The sequence below is a fragment of the Giraffa tippelskirchi genome, chromosome 3 (genome assembly GCF_054371585.1).
Source record: "Giraffa tippelskirchi isolate mGirTip1 chromosome 3, T2T-mGirTip1v1.2.pri, whole genome shotgun sequence".
NCBI lineage: Eukaryota > Metazoa > Chordata > Mammalia > Artiodactyla > Giraffidae > Giraffa > Giraffa tippelskirchi.
This window is the reverse complement of record NC_137277.1, coordinates 52754884-52772742: the sequence shown is the minus strand read 5'-3', so window position 1 is coordinate 52772742 and position 17859 is coordinate 52754884. Positions and strand designations below refer to the sequence as shown.

Below are 17859 nucleotides of genomic sequence, written 5' to 3'. Positions count from 1 at the left end.
ATGGTGTACTTGGGAACCAAGACAACTCTAAGAAAAAGGTTAGAACCAGATTATCCAGATGGTCTGAATACAAGGTTAATGTTCTTGGACTTTATCCTTCAGGCAATAAATCTGAGGCTGCTGGGAGAAAAAAAAAGAACGGCATTACTGGAAAACATCAACACAGCAGCAGGATACAAAATGGACTACAGATTAAACACTTAAGACAGCTCAGTTAGATGGTAATTGTAATTATCGAAGCATGAGGTAATAAGTATCTGCAACTCTCTATTAGGATGGTAATAAAAAGAATGGAAAGGCAGGACAAATATAAATGACACTAGGAGATAATAACTTATAAATCACTGGTGTCAAGAAGTTTCGAGTCTGAGGTACTGGTAGAAAAGAAGAAACAAAGAAAAAAGTTCAAGAGAGTCAACTTGAGAAAATAACAGGAAGAATTTGATTTGAAGCAAATCTCAAGATGCTGGAAGGACAATCAGGTATGACATTTACAAGGCAATGTTGAAGGAAGATTTAGAAGCCATGCAAAAGTAAACCAAATTTCTCAAAGTAGATGAAAAATTCCCAGACACTTCATAAAAGAGAATGCCAGTGCGATATTTAAGAAATACACTCTTGAAAGGAACAGGATGAGGAAAAGGTAACAGTGAAGGAATGAAGGATCAGTGAGGTATAAGATAATAACCAGAGGTCATCTATATAGTGGTATTTGTATCTTTCTATTTTTGCGCTCAGTCGTGTCTGACTCTTTGCTCCTCTGTTCATGGAATTTTGCAGGCAAGAATACTGGAGGCGGTTGCCATTTCCTACTTCAAGGGATCTTCCTGTCCCAGGGATCAAATCCACGTTTCCTGCTTCTCCTCCGTTGGCAGGTGGATTCTTTACCACTGAGCCACTTGAAAAGTCCATGTATACTAGACCTTCATCAAAAGAGCTGAATCCAGATCCACTTTATCAATTAACTACAGTGATAGAGGCCACCTAACTCTATCTCACTTCAACTACACCATTTATAAAACATGTGTATGAGTTGCTATTTTTAGAATACAATAGAATAGCACAAGTGGAGAGTATATTTTAGTTTCTAAATTAAACCTTTTAGCTTACTTATCTCATTTAATGCCACAGCCATCTTGTGGGACAGATCTTGTTATCCACATTCTATTGTTAGAGAAAACAATGCAAAGATCCAGTCTCTCAGTTTATGAGTTGGGAGAACCAGCATGGTATGTAACCTAGGCCTTCTGCACTACTCTAAATGTAGTGTAGTGCCAAAGAACACAGGCTCTAAAGTCGGAATTCCTGGGTTCAAATCCAGCTCTATCATTTGCTAACCATGTGACTGGAAGGAAATGATTTAAGTGTTTCAGATATTACTCTTGACAAAGGGATATTTATCTTCCTCAGGCAGGAACAAGGAACCACAGAGAAAGTTTGAGATGAAGAGCATGTTAGATGACTTTGACTTTCTCAATAAAGGAAATTAGCTACTAAGAGTAATGTGGGCAGGGCAGTTTTCAGCTATGGCCTGCAGATGTGCATTGAATCCTCACATACAAAATAAGTTCTTCTGCTTTACATCTTAGGCTTTCTCATAATTTTGTTGTGGGGTTCACCGACATTTTATTTTTAAAGCCACCAGATTATATTCACCTTTAAGGTCTCTTTTAACTATAAGATTATATGACTTTATTCTTTGCCTTTGAACCCATTACTAGCTTTTTCTCTATCTTACCCATCAAAAAGTATAAACTCTCCCTCTTGAGTCTCACAGCACTTTGTAAATGCTTCTTTATGACACTACACATTCCTCAATATAAACACAAAGTCCATTCTCTTAATTAGATTTAAACTCCTGCAGGCAAAGCGCTTCCATCACTTATCTTGACATCCTCAACCCCAAATACAATGCAGGTAAGCATTTCATAAGTACTTGTTAAATGTGCAATGATTTAACAATGTAAATATACTAAAGTTACACTGGGCTTTGGTTTCCAGACATTTCAAAGCAGTTATCACTTGATTATTCATCTCCACAGAGCTTAACAATATACGTTGACAATCTCCCTATTAAGGAACATTCATTTAAGACATTTTTAAAAGGGCATGAAATATCAAATTTTAAAAAGATACAAAAATGGTTAATTTTTACAATATACTCTATATATGCTAAACGCATGTAAAAAGAGATACACAACTTACCCTAATACAGCTGAAACAACAAAGCTTGGAGCAATGAGGACACAAGCGCGCATCCCGCAATTTCTCCATACAAATGAAACATCGGAAAACCTCAGCAATGCTCTGAAAATAATAAAAAGATGTTAAAGTTCACCACATCAGGCTACTGAATCAAGAGTATAAAGCATGTATGCAATAATTCATTCAACATTTACATTTATTTTGGATTCACAACGTCTCAATTTCAACTATATTCCATATACGATTGGTTAGTTAAGGTCCAGGTACCTCAGAACATCTCCTGAGGGAAAAAATGCCTCCGTTTTTCTAAGCTTCACAATGATCCTAGTATAAGCAAAGAGCATGGAATTCAGACATAGACTTCTGCACAAATATTCTCACTGAAACAATAATGGCAAGAATCTGGCTACATCCCAAAGGTCAAAATATTAAATTACAGGAGTTAACATAGATTATGATAGCCACTAGAAATATTTTTGAAGTTTATGATAAAAAAAATCCTTATGCTATAGAACAGTAACAAAAAAAAAAGGCCAACAATATGACTGAATGAACACTATGAACTTGTAGCTTTTTCTGCAAATTCCCCAAGGGGAGTGGATTGTGTTTATAAGTTTTTTAAGTATAAAAAGATCTATTAATGGCAGCATAAGTTGATCAAGAGGGAAACTATGTAATTCAGAATCCAACTATGTAATTCAGAATCCAACTATGTAATTCAGAATCCAGAAATCAGAACGATGTTCAAACCAACTAGCAATTTATTTGAGCCTGAAATTCTGCCTGTACTGAGAATTTTGGTGGCCCCTCTATGAAGGCTTTGGGAAGAAAAAAAAAATTACATAAATAGAAGGAACAATATTATGTTTGCTAGCTTCAGATGAATCAATTTAGGAAGTATCTGGCAAGAAAACGGATATAATTAAATTTAGGTTATTACATATTGTAAGTTTATTTTTACAATACTCACATTTATTTGTACTCCATTCCAAAGGAATTAAAACGCTTCTGAAAATCAAGGTAAGGTTACAAAACCTTTATAATACTTTTACAAGAAGAATTAAGGAGAAAATTACTCATGAGTCTAACCATGACTCTGCAGGACCAGAATCTGTGAGATGCAGACGCTGGGGAGGGGATGGGAAGATGGGACACAATTACGACCATTGGATGAACTAGTTTCAAGTGGAGTATCCAACTAATATAGTTGTCCCTAATTAAGAATCAAGGATTTAGTATTTTAGTAATTGGAAGGTTCAAATTTTGACAATTATTAATATAATTATGTCCAATAAGCAATCTTATGTTCCTAGTCTTAAAGTCAATATCCCAAACATTTGAACACATCGTTTACAAGACTCAGATAAAAAGAACAGGTTGCTCTAGAAAACTACAATCAAACAGGACATTAACAGTATATCCTCATTCAATCTGAGAGGGGCAGATGTGTACAGAATGTACCGCGAAGAAGGGAATGATTACCCATTCGGAGGGAGATTCGGATTCGCTCAGAAACTCGAGAGAAGTGGTCGCGAGTCGCAAGGGCACGACGATGTAAAGAATTTGCAGTTTTGCGCTGAAAAGGCTGTAGTTTGCAAAAACCCCGTGGGGATGAGTACCAGTGCCAAGACATCCTGAAAACGCCCGGATACGCACCACCTGACTGCGGGAACTGTCCGAGCACAAGGCGCCCTTGAGGGCTGCAGAACGTGCACCGCGTCCCCCGCACTGGGTCAGCCCCTCCATAGCAGCAGCAGTGGGGCGGGGGTGCCCCACGAGAGGGTGGACTAGGACGGGGCGCCCCGAATACAGAACGCTCAGCGGGTGAGGAGGGAGACTAAGCCACCACCCTCCTCAAGCCCCCTCACCTCCACACTCTGTTCATCCATTGCCCCCTTCTCTCGGTGGGGCCCTCGGAGACCCGCGGAGCCCGTGATCTGACCGATTAGGCGCCAGCCCGAGGTCGCGAGGTCAAACTGCCCCGGAGAACCGCCAGGCGCCCGCCTCAGGGGGCTACGACGGCCGCCACACCTGCGCGCCCCATAGCTTCACGCTCCGCGCCAGCTACCCCCACTTCGCCATTTTCATCCGGGCGCCAGCCCCTGGGCGCGGTGGGAGGGTGAGCGGTAGCCCGCAGCTCCTCTCCTCCCGGCTCAGCGGCTCGCCAGCGACCGCGAGGGAGCCTCGGCCCACGTGACGCAGGCGCGCGCGTATCGAACCGCTGCCGGAGTCCGGCGGCGCTGATCTCCCGCGAAGAAGGTGCTGCAGGGAATTCACAAACACTAACGGTAACCAGGGCAGCGGAAGGCGCGGCGTGAGGAAAGGCGCGGCGCGCGCGCACGCATGCGCGCAGGCCGCTGCGCCAAGGGAGCGGGCCAGAAGCGGGCGCCTAGTTCCCGCGGTGCGGGAGCGCACACGAGATTTGGCCGTTCGAGGCCGCCGGGTTGCGTGCCTTCGGTCTGGGTTAGCGCAGGCGGAGGAGAGCACGGAGCTGGGCCGCGCCCCGCCCCGCTCGGGGAGGGGCGGGGCTCCACTCGTCTTAAACTTCTGAGCGCCAAAGGCCGGAGCCACCTGGAGGGCTGGGGGGAAATGCGGACGCCGGAGCCACGCCCCTAGGCATTCGGGTTCTAGGGTGGGGCTCCACGAAATCTGCCTTTTTCTACTACTCTTGCTGATTGGGCTGCAGGTGGCTTGTGGCCCGCATTTTGCAAAACTGTGGTGTAGAGGACTCGGGGCTGGTGATTCTTGCTCCAGGAGCAAACCCAGATTCTGATTTTTAGGACTTCCGCCCCAACTACTGAAGCAGAGCTCCAGATTGTGAAGCCCGGAGCGGTAATTTCAGTCTCGGGCGTGGGAGGATGGGACCTTGTATTGTGTAGCCGGCAGACTCCCCCATGCAACCACTGCCGCCCTGCATTGTTTGGGGCTTAAGGTGAGCTAGCGCCGTAAGGCTAGAAAGTGCAAGGGTTTCACCTGTGTTCAGCTTTCCTGTATCGGCGTCTCCTTTCTAGTTTTCCAGGTAAAAGATGTTTAAAGATTGCAGGAATTGAAGGTGTGAGACAAAGGATATACATAAAATCCTTCATTTGAACTAAAATGTTCCTTTGCAGTTTCTTGCAAACTGTTACACTTAACCTAACTGAAAGCATCTGAAGAGAATCAGCAATAATTTAGGAAGCTGTTAAATATCAAGGCATTTGGACTTTCTTGTAAGTAGTGGGCATTAACAATTTCTTCTTTAATGGCAGGAGCCATGGACAGAGATATAATTTAGGAATAATTGTGACTGAAAAATCCTTTCACCAAAAATTATTTATGGCCTTGGAACTACATAGAGGTGATGGTTGCACATCTTTTATACTAAAATGCCTTCAATTGTACATTTTAATAATGGTTAATTTTTACCTCAAATTTAAAAAATGCTTTAATATTAAACAGCTTATTTAAATACTGGATCAAAATGGCTGGCTTCAAAATGTAATCGTTAATAAACTATATGTGCACCTGTGGAGGGAAAAAAACTTATAGGACACAGTACTATATTACTTGGGATTCAGAGTAATGAGAAGAGTTCTTTGCAACCCTGTAGAGCAGAAAGCAAAAAAGACAAATCACAATCTATGATAAATATTAAAATAGGTTCTTGTACTAATATAATAGATATATCTACCCAAGAGCCCCAAACTGTTTAAGATTAATTGTAATAGTTCATAATAGTGGAAAATTAGAAAACCTGAACAACTAATGAAGGGTCATTGCTTGTCAGCAAAGTCAGATACTGGCTAACTTAAGCAAGAAGAAAACTTAGGTAGGAGGATGCTCAACTGCCCTGTGTGGTTGGGAAACCTTTGGTCAGCTCTATTAGAATTCCTTAAGGGCATACCTTGCCATCCTCCTCTTTTTCCCCTTTCCCCCATCTCCTAATTTGTCTATAGTAGTGTGCATGCTCAGTCAAGTCTGACTCTTTGTGACCCCCTTGGACTGTAGTTTGCCAGACTCCTGTCTATGGAATTTTCCAGGCAAGAATACTGGAATGGGTTGCCATTTCCTCCTCCAGGGATCTTCCCAACCCAGGGATGGAACCCAAGTCCCCAGTGTCTCCTACACTGCAAGCGGATTCTTTACCGGGGCCAGCTTAAATGCCTATCAGTGAGGAACTGGTGAAAAAAAATTATGATAAATTCATACATACAGCTGCTCCAAAGAACAGTAGATGGGTGACATGAAGATATATTTAAAATGAAAAAAAAAATAGACTAAGTGCAGCTGCAGTACAGTGTAAGCTGTCAGCCTATTTTTGTTTAAAAATGATTCTTCCACAATATATAAGGCAATACTAACAAGTATGAAAGGGGAAATTAACAATAACACAATAATAGTAGGAGACTTTAATACTCCACTGTATAAAAATGATCAAGAATACAAACCTATTCACCTGGAGAAGGATCAATGAAAAGTTGCAACAAAGAAAAAAAATATTAGGAAAAAAAAATAAAAATAAAAAATAAAAATGATTCTTGATTTGTATATATATTATAGAAACATCTGAAAAAGTTGCAATTGTTTGGGAAAATAGGCATACTTACATTTTTTTAATTTCATAAAGTTGTATTTAAAATACAACCTAATACTTAGGACATAAAAAGACTAACAGTCACATGTGTGCTGTTCTTAGTTGCTCAGTCATGTCCTACTCTTTGTGATCCCATGGACTATAGCCCGCCAGGCTCCTCTGTCCATGGGGATTCTCCAGGCAAGAATACGGGAGTGGGTGGCCATGCCTTCCTCCAGGGGATCTTCCCAACCCAGGGATTGAACCCAGGTCTCACACACTGCGGGCGAAAACTTTACTGTCTGAGCCACCAAGGAAGCCCTAAGGGAATAGTCACATAAGAGAAAACAATCATCCAGATGAGAAATAAAAATGGTCTAAACTAGGTAGAAGAGTGAAGATAAAATGAATGTTGTATACAATAAACATTTCAAAAGTTACAGATTTTACTAACTAAGAATATAAAGGAACGGATGCAAACCTTAATTCCAGCCAACAGAATAGTGGCTATTAACAAAACAAAATCAGTTAAGTATTCTGGACACATTCAATTTGAATATTCAGGTCAAAGTTTTTATTGGAAATTTGGATCTAGGCCTCCTTGGTGGCTCACACAGTAAAGAATCCATCTGCAATGCAGGAGACCCAGGTTTGATCCTTAGGTCAGGAAGATCCCCTGGAGAAGGGAATGGCTACCCACTCCAGTATGCTTGCCAGGAGAATTCCATGGACAGAGGAGCCTAGCTGACTATAGTCCATGGGGTTGCAGAGTCAAACAGGACTGAGCAACTAACACTTTCACTTCTAGTGGAATAAGTTATACTTGGAAATCATTCTCCAAAGAGGCAATAAATGAACCCTGGGAAATAAATGAATATATATAAAGTGCAGAGAGAACAATTTTAAGAGGAATAAGGGGAAGAACCAACATTTTAAGGTAACTTGTGAAGGAAGTCAGAGGAAAAACATCGTTTTTTTTTCCCCTGATTGAAAGCAAAACACTTTAACTCCAGTAACTTGTTAAGACCTCTTTGTGATACCACCATTTTTCAATCCCACCAATTAACATCGCATCCCAGAGTTATATCATGACAGAAACTTCCTCAATATTACTTGCCTGAGTACTAAAGAAGACTAGTATATGTTGCTAAAGTGTGACTTATTTGTAATTTAAAGGTTAGGGTAGTTTCTGTTCTCCAAATATTCAGAATAGACAATTTTAACTGAAGCTACTCTTCCAACGCTGTTTGTCAGCTATTATAAGTTTGTTAATAAAATAATAGGAAAAATTCTTATTTTCATAAAAGTATAATTCTGTAACCTGCAAACTCACATTTGATTCACTTTTCCTGGTCTTTCAGTATCTTGTTTTTATTACATATATGGAAATATTTATTGAATTACCAAATATCAAACCTTAATACTTCACCATCTCATTGTACTTCCAGTCATCCTGACACACACAAGTTAAGTGATTTGCTCAGGCTTGTACAGCTAGAATTTAAAACCTGCTTTTACATCTCCAATATCTGCTTCTCCAATATCTGCTTCTCCTTTCAACTTTTTAGCATAGCTTCAGCATTTCCCAGAACATTAACAGTGATAATTTATTGGTAACTTGACCTCCTAGTGTATACCATGATTTACTTATTTACTTGCCATTTAAAAAAAAATAAAATAGGGACACTGGTGCGCACACACACACACACACACACACAAAACTGGTAAACAGCAGTTGCAACGATCCTCTCATTTCAGTTTCTTAGCTTTCACATACAGTAAGTCCCCTACATATGAACAAGTTCCATTCCAGGAGTGCGTTCCTTAAGTCCAGCTTCTTTGTTAAGTCCAACAAAGTTAGCCTAGGTGCCCAGCTAACACAGTCAGCTATATAGTACTGTACTGTAATAGGTTTATAACAGTTTTCACACAAATAATACATATGAAACAAACACAAAGAAATAAAACATTTTTAATCTGAAAGTACAGTATCTTGAAAAGCACAGTAGTACAGGACAACAGGGGCTGGCATCAAGTGAACAGGCAAGAAGAGTTACTGACTGGAGAGGGAGGGGAGGTGGGAGATGGTAGAGTTGAAGGGTCATCAGCAACAGGAGACAGAGGGCAAGCTGCAATTTCATACCTGCAGTTGATGGCACAGGTTCTGGTTCCTTGCTGGATTCAATTCTATCTGCCTTCTTGAAAGAACAATCCAGTAATGTCTGAGTGGTAGCTCTTTTTTTCTCATCATAGATGCCACGGTAGCTCTGGATTACATTCTGAATGGCTGCTGCAACCTTCGTGTACCACCCTACATTCGGGTCCTGTGCCTCAAAACCTAACAGTGCCTCCTCAAACAGAGCTAACTTACATGATTGGAGGGGAAAACACATGTTTACATCTTCGAACGTTCACAACTTGAAGGTTCATATATAGAGATTTACAGTAGAATGAACTGAACAAGTACAGTAATACTAGAGGAGAACAAAGGTATATTTCAGGTCCCTGAAATATGACAGGGACAATCTGAAACAGCATTAGAAAGCAGAACTCATGCTCAACATTGGCAGGCAGAAGGAACAGGACAAAAATAAAAGTGAAGCTGTCACAGAAAAGCCAGCTTTCTACTAAGTTAGATATTGTGGGAAACTGTTAAAGTCACATATTAGCAGTCTCACCAATAATGTGACCACATGTACGATCAGAATTTTCAACAATAAAATTATTTACATATGTATAATATAGTACAAATATTTTTCTAACCTTTAATTTCCCAAGCATGTTCATTCACATCTGACTGATAATGCATAATATTCTTTTGCAATAGGTCAGTCAGGACATCTGTGTTATCCCAGTTATACAAAAACAGATACAAAATGGTGTTGGGACTTCCTTGCCTGAAATTACTAAGCATGTGTGCATATATTTTTAAAATCTCTTTATTTCCATTCTGCCCCTTTGGCTAAACTTTATTAATACAATATCTGCCCTTCTCTTCTATTCCCCTCTTCTGTGGAAGGCATCACTATCCAGTCACCCAAGCCAAATCTCCTTTGTCTCCCAACAAATAGTCATCAGTGTTAACAAGACATCTTCCTAAATTTCTGGGATTGATTTCTTCCCCATTAGAGTTCTTTTTTGCAAGTCCATTTCTTCCTCATAAGTCTGACATGTGAGCTCTTAATTGCTCTGCCGCAGTTTTCTCTTCTTCAGTCAGTGGTAACAGCTAGAAAACAAATGACAAAATCTTTATTTCAGAAATGCTGAAAAGAACAAGGTCCTACTATATAGCACAGGGAACTATATTCAATATCCTGTGGTAAATCATAATGGAAAAGAATATGAAAAAAAGAATATATATAGACGTATAACTGAATCACTTTGCTGCACAGCAAAAATTAACACATTGTAAATCCACTATACTTCAATAAGATAAATTTTTTAAAAGTTAAATAAATTCTTTAAAGGCTGTTAAACTACTTTCTGCTTTGTAACACCAATAAATGTTTCCACAAGTTCACACTAGGTATATAATGACAAACTTATAAAGGCAAGGAAAAAATACATATTAGCTACATACATACAAGTTACTTTGATGGTTGAGTTTCCAAGGAACTAGCAATTAAATTGAAGAAACAAGACAAAGAAATAAAACAATTTAAGGACTATAACAGAACCAAAGAAGTCACATCTGAACACCATATTCTAAAAGCATTTTGAAAAAGAAATGTGAAAAAAAATAGTCTGGAAGTTTCTTCAGAAGTAGAGACTTAGGTTAAATTTTGAAGGATAATTAAGATGCTTTTATCTGCAAGTAACAGACGCATATGAAAATGGGTAAATAAAAAGCATTATCACTGCACAATAAATACATAAGAAGGGCAGGTTTCAGGGTTGGTTTATGAAGCAGCTCAACAATATAAGGACTCAAGTTTTTTCCATCTATCAGCTCTGATATCCTTTATTCTCAGGCTGACAGGAAAAGTGGCTCCAGGTATCACATCTATACACAATGTTTAGAACAAGTAAAGCTTTCTCTTCCCAGGGGTCTCTCAGCAGTGAGGAAACTCTTCCTAATTTCCTATTTCCAGACTCCCCCTCCTCACATATCATTTGGGTTACAAACCCATTCCTGACCCAATGTTAGTTAAAGGAAAATCCGTTCCCCTTGCCAGTCAGGCACATCCCTGAAGCTAAGGATAGTGCCACTTTTACCTCAGGCATGAGTCTGTGAGGAATGGCACACATCTCAAGAGAGTCAGTAATCTCTTACACAGGAAGGGAGAACATGCTGAGAAAACAACCAGCGAACCAAATCCACAAAAGCGGGTAAGAGCAGCAAAACCAAAGGGGAGAAGAGAAGCTGAAGGGAAGTTGTAAGGGGCTTTCACAGAGCACCAACAAATAGGCTAGCTGAAACAAAGAGTTAATGACGAAGTAACAGGAGGTAGGACCTGAAGAATCACTCACATGGTTACAAATCTGCCTAACTATATAGGTCATCTCTAGAGAGACTGTCAAATCGGGAACACCTCATACCCACAGAATCAGAATCTCCAGCGCAACGCTGTCCAATAGACCTTTCTGTGATCCTGGAAATATTCTGTATCTGCATTGATGAAGGACTGTATTGATTTTATTTAATTACTTTTAATTTTAATTCATTAATATATATTCAATAATATATATATTCATTAATAATATATATTATTCATTAATAATCAATAACATGTGGCTACATGTGGCTATTGGAGACCCCACCTGGTTTGGCTCCTCAAGCCAACCATTTGCCCAAAGTGTTCACATGGATAAAACAAAAACACTTACTGCAACTCAAATAGTGACAGAATTTCCCTCTTCTATCTGAAAAACAGGAAATGATATTATTCTGGCAAGACTTTGTTCTCCCTGATTCCATGTTTCTCTTTGTGATCTCTGAAATTCGAGAGATTTCAGACCATCTGTTTAATAAAACTTCAAAGAGTTTTTCCAGGAATTAAATACTCTAAAATATGTAGAAATTTTTCTTCTTTAATACAAATGTTTCAGAACTTTGATGGAATAACATAATTCTATCTTTAATGCCTTTTTAATTTTCTATTTATTGCTATATTTTTGTTTGGTGGAGGGACTGTTTTGCTATTTTCTATTTGGGACAAATTTTGTTCCTCTTTTCTTTTGATAGTCACCTTTACAACTAACTATATTTAAATGTCAGTGTCTTAATGGCAACTAAAAAGATCAGGAAATTAATATGTATTCCCTACCATCCACCTCCTTTTCTGTTCTCATCTCCCTATTTATTATTATCAATTCAAGTTTTTTCAGTATTATCAATTCAAATATATATTTTCTACACTTCCAAATGAAAAACCACTCACTTTGATAAAAATCATAGCAAGATAATAACAGAACAGTTTTACTTTCTGTTTGTATTCTGTTGTTTATAAACAATGGACCATTTGCTCTAAGTAGACATCCCTTTCTTGTTCTTCATGTTCCCCAAATAATTGTAAATGCCCGTTCGGTTACTCTAGAAATTTTCAGAATCCTCAGCTGAAAATCCTTTGGCTTTCTTAACTATTCTCACAGTTCTGATCCTATGTCTAATATACCTCTTTTATACATGAAATTCCTTTACATGTTCTTTAAACTCTGGGCTCATAGAACTATTTGAGCCATATAATTATGGTTATATAACTCTTTATAGATGCCATTCCCTTTTCTTCCACATTGCAATCATAAAAATTTTCTCTGAACTTTCTACTATTAATACTATCTCATTTTTAAACTAGTAGGCACAAGATCAACCATAGCCAACATTTCCCAGCTTGGCTATCGTTGATTCTAAAACATGACCTCCTTTACCTTTAGCCATTTCTCTCTTTTTTTTAATATGGATCATTTTTTTTAAGTCTTTATTGAATTTGTTACAGTATTGTTTCTGTTTTATGTTTTGGTTTTGTGGCTGAGAGGCCAAGAGGCACATGAGATCTTAACTCCCTGACCAGGAACTGAACCTGCAGCCCCTGTACTGGAAGTGAAGAGTCTTAACCACTGGACTGCCAGGAAGTCTCCATTTCTCCTTTTTGTCATTATCTGATCCAAAATGAAAAAGTTCCCTTAGCTTTCTACCTTGGATATAATTATTGCTCATTTCAGATAACTAAATGAAAACCTTCACAGATATTCAAATGATTTGACATCCCTGGCTCAGATGGTAAAGAATCTGCCTGCAATGCAGAGACGCGGGTTTGATTCCTGGGTTGGGAAAATCCCTTGGAGAAGGAAATGGGAACCCATTCCAGTTCTTACCTGAAGAATTCCATGGACAGAGGAGCCTGGCAGGCTATCATCCATGGGGTTGCAAAGAGTTGGACATGACTGAGTGAGTAATATACGTCAATATCATTACTACTTTTCTGTACCACTTTTTTAAATCTCAGAAATATGCCATCTATTTATTGTATCCAATGAAGACGATTTTTAGTAAGTATTCAAAAAATCATTTTTCTCTTTGTTCAATCACCCAAATTTACCATGCTTCAATGAATTCATGGATTTCTATACATACATGTTGATGTGTACATTCAGAACTACACTTAATCTCTCTTCAAGATTTGTTTCCTGGGAACAAATTTATAGACTTCTATTGTCAAGTTCTGATCACATACAATGAAGAATATGTGACTTTGTTTTATTTATAAAAGGTTATCACATACATACTTCCTTTTTGCATTTTATTAATTAGCAGGTGATGAAACACCACCCATACTGTTTAAATGCCTACTCTGTATTCCCTCTGTGCCCCCTTTCACTGCCCTCCCCTCTTGCACTATTCATTTCTCTATGACAGATACATTTATGACCACATTTTATGATTTTAACCAGGCACTGTTCTCTTTTCTTCCATTGGTAATACAAAGAATTCTTGATCTAATCAACCTTTGAGAGTTACTCCTGCTACAAGCCCATAATTCAAGTATCTTAAGCCATAATTCAAGTATCTTAAGCCATAATTTAGTTCAGACTTGGCAAATAAATACCACATATGCTGCCCCTATCAACACTCCACAGCAGATAACTTTTTGGCCGTGCCCAGGCACAGCTCCTTAAACAGCATTCTAAGCAGTTATTACCAGTTAACTGACTGGAGTAAGCACCAGAAATTAAAACCTATTGGACATCTTTTGTCCAGATAATTAAATTCAACTCTATGATTTCATCTACATTAGGCTACCTTTTCTTTCAAAAGCCCCCAGCTTTGCTTAATAGTAAATGAAAATGCTGCCAATCTCTTCAATTGGCTGTTCAAGATCTTAGTGCCTAGCTTAGCAGCTCATATTCTTTTTCCTACTCCAAGATATCTGTAGAGTTTTACACATCAGTGACAGAGCCTCACAGTTAGAAAGATTCTTCTACTAGATGAGAAGAGGGTGGAGAATGAAGGACCAGGAATGAAGGTTAGGCCTACCCAAGCTAATCATCCCAACTGAAGAAAAGGAGAATGAAAAAACAGTCACTGGTATAGATGCTTTCTCGATTTCTCAGTCTCATTAGTTCTTATAGGAACCAGCAGAACTGGTAGATTTAATAAGTGTTAGCAAGTTTTTTCTTCTGCTGTTGCTACATAATCCAAGAAAGCATGCCCCTTCACTAACCATGTCAAGTCCACATGCTCATTTTAAAATAAAAGGAAATAAGAGATCTTATACTTCAGCGAGTCAAGAAAATCTCATTCTTTATCAATAGTTCACACTGCTAAATTACAAAATGAGAGTTACTGGGGATTTATCTTTCAATGAGAAATTCAGATTTAAAATTCTACAAATCCAGCCAATCAACAGAAAGCATTACCTCCAGGTCTGTTTCCTTCTGCAGTTCTTGTATCAAGGTCATAGTCTTATTGAAGGTAGCACAAATGCGGCTCTTAGTCTCTTTCTGCTCCACAGCAATTGGTTTAAAGCGAACATGCAAAGTTTGGTATCGAGACTTTATTGCTGACAATTCCTTTAAAAGTGTAACTGGATTTTTCTACATCAGGAAAAAAATTAATATATATTAAATCTGGAAAGAAAAAATAAAGCTTCTTTTAAGAATTAAAATATATACAACATATACTACCATCCATTTAATAGAACACTATAAAAATCATGCAACTGTGTGACAGAGAATGGGAGGAGGGGAAGAAAGAGAGAAGTATAAGACCTAGATACTATTCTCAAGGAATTTAAAGCCTAGGTACAGAAATAACCTTTCTCTCTCACACACACACACAAAATAGCAATATTAAACAGCAAATAATGTTACATTAGATACATAATATTTGATGTATAGTTCACAATAATTACACAGTACTTCTAAGATACAATTCTAAATGTTATTCAGAAGGTGATTAAAGGAACTATTTTGATTTGTTCTTATAGAAAAGACAACTTGAAATGACTTATCATAAAATTCTTAAATACACTGTCATGGGGCTAAAGTATCTATGAGTACCAATTCAAGGCATACCTCACTATACAAAATGCATGCCAACTCAGGCAACTATTTATTAGATTTCAAATTCATTTTCAATGTAAATAACCACTATTCCATAAAAGACATTTCAACTGTGACAGTTCAAAAGTGACATTTCTGCCACTTAATAATTCTCATTCCTTCGTAGTTCTTTACCAAACTCTCTAATACTAGGTATTCCTTCTCCATCCCTACCAGTTCCCATCCACTCATTCTTGGCACAAGATCTCACCTCAACTACTTTACTGAGAAGACAGAAAACACCTGGGAGTTTCTATTCCTGCCTTTTCACCTGAAAATGAAAACATCTACTCTGATCCTTACTCAGCTCCTAACACTACTACTATTATTGTCTCCTCCCCATATCCTCCAGAACCTTAAAATTCTTATATTTCAATAACCTTTTCATATCTCCCTTTATACAGACTTCAAATATACATAGATTGTCCCTACACTGAGAGGAAAATAACTCCTCTTGACTCTTGTTTCAAAACCAGTGTCATTTTTCTCACTTCATTTGCCACCAATCTTCTAGGTCCTATAATAATATACTTCCTCAGTTTAATAGCCCATAGACTACAATCCTTTGCCAAATTATTTTAAACAATCAAAGAGTCAGACTTGTCCTATAAATTTTTTAAATGTTTTATTTTCTATTGAGGTACAGCCAATTAACAATGTTGTGATAATTTCAGGTGAACAGTCATACATGATTGAAGGGATTCAGTCATACATATACATGTGTCCATTCTCCCCCCAAACTCCCCCCACCCATCCAGGCTGACACATAACATTGAGCAGAGTTTCATGTGCTATACAGTAGGTCCTTGTTGGTTATCCATTTTAAACACAGCAGTGTATACAAGTCCATTCCAAACTCCCTAACTATCCCTTCCGCCCATCCTTCCCCTTGGCAACCATAAGTTTGTTCTCTAAGTCTGTGTATCTGTTTATGTTTTGTAAATAAGCTCACTTATATCATGTCTTTTTAGATTCTATATATAAGGGATGTCATAGGATATTTCTTCTTCTCTGTCTGACTTACTTCCCTCAATACGACAATCTCTATGTCCATGCATGTTGCTGCAAATAGCAATACTTCATTCTTTTTGATGGCCAAGTAATATTCTATTGTATATATGTACCATGTCTTCTTTATCCACTCCTCTGTCCACGGGCATTTTGGGTGCTTCTGTCTTGACTATTGCAAACAGTGCTGCAGTGAACCCTGGGGTGCATGCACCCTTTTGGATTATGTTTTTCTCTGGACATATGCCCAGGAGTGGGATTGCAGGGTCATATGGGAGATCTATTCTTAGTTTATTAAGGAACCTCCATACTGTTCTCCATAGTGATTGTACCAATTTACATTCCCACCAATAGTTAGGAGGGTTACCTTCTTTCCACACCCTATAACAATCAAAAAGTCAGACTTGCCCTGTAATTTTGATATCCCTCTTTTTGCCTCTCCTTATTTCCTTCCTATTCTAATCTTCTTAAAATGAACTCTTGATTTCCACAGAACTATACTATCTTGATTATCGTCTCACTTTTCAAATATTTCCTTTGTGGACCCTACCTCATGGCTACAGGCAGAGGCTCAGTTCATGGCCCTCTACTCCTTTCTTCCCTGGAGATTTTTTGCTAAGCTTTTGATGATGGAAACGATAAATAAAGATAATTCTAACAGGAATGAGTCAGAACAAAAAATCTAATTTAAGGACTGTTAATTCTACAATTAGTGATCAAGACTACATCATGAGCAGCAGAAGTAGGAAAAGGGCAGAAAAGAGATATTATTAAAGAAAAGTTAAGAAAACTTAGTAGTACGTTTGATAGGGGCAAAGAAATAATAGATGATACCAAATGTGTAGTCTGGAAAATTGTGTATATGAGGTAACTAGAGTAGTAAAGTTCATAAAGACAGAAAGTAGAATGGTGGTTGCCAAGGGTTGGGAAGAAGGGGAAATGGGGAGTTATTATTAATGGATGCAGTTTCAATTTAGAAAGATGAAATCAAGTTCTGGAGATGGATGGTGGTGATAGCTGCACAATGATGTAAATGTACTAAAACCATGGAACTGCACACTTTAAAATGGAAAAAATGGTGAATTTTATCTTACATATTTTTAAATTTTATCTTACATATTTTACAACTTTTTTAAAAAACTCAAAAAACTGAGAATATATAATATGGTACAACTGCTTTGGAAAACAATGTAGTAGTTCCTCAAAATATTAAACATAGGGTTACCATGTGCCCAGGAATTCCCCTCTTAGGTATATACCCAAGTGAAATGAAAGCAAATGTCCATACAAAAACTTGTACCTGAATGTTATGGGAATATGATCATAACAGCCAAAAGGAAACACCAAACTATTAACTGATCAAATAAATAAGAAAATGTGGTATGGCCATACAATGAAATATTATTCAGCAGTAAAAAGGAATGAAGTACTGATTCATGTTACAACCAGGATGAACCTTTAAAACATGCTAAGTGATATCCAGAAAAGATGAAAACTCTAATTTGAAAAGATACATGCACCCCAATGGTCACAGCAGCACTATTTACAACAGT

At 38.1% G+C, this 17859-nt stretch overlaps 2 protein-coding genes across 16 annotated transcripts in view; both read right to left on the bottom strand.

Annotated features, from left to right (window-relative positions):
• TRIM37 (tripartite motif containing 37) overlaps positions 1–4499 on the bottom strand; it is a 163197-nt gene extending 158698 nt beyond the window's left edge. For all 15 annotated transcript variants that reach the window (XR_014080740.1, XM_081585198.1, XM_081585201.1 and 12 more), the window contains exons 1-2: positions 4074–4499; positions 2206–2307 (exon numbers count right to left, since the gene is read on the bottom strand). Coding sequence is in view for 14 of the 15 variants with exons in the window: in XM_081585198.1 (XP_081441324.1) it covers positions 2206–2307; positions 4074–4094 (123 nt within the window). In the remaining variant the exon portion in view is untranslated. The remainder of the gene's footprint in view (positions 1–2205; positions 2308–4073) is intronic.
• A 4212-nt stretch (positions 4500–8711) lies between these two features.
• SKA2 (spindle and kinetochore associated complex subunit 2) overlaps positions 8712–17859 on the bottom strand; it is a 31357-nt gene continuing 22209 nt past the window's right edge. The window contains exons 3-4 of the mRNA XM_081585113.1: positions 14615–14791; positions 8712–9983 (exon numbers count right to left, since the gene is read on the bottom strand). Of these exons, the coding sequence (XP_081441239.1) occupies positions 9915–9983; positions 14615–14791 (246 nt within the window). The 3' untranslated portion in view covers positions 8712–9914. The remainder of the gene's footprint in view (positions 9984–14614; positions 14792–17859) is intronic.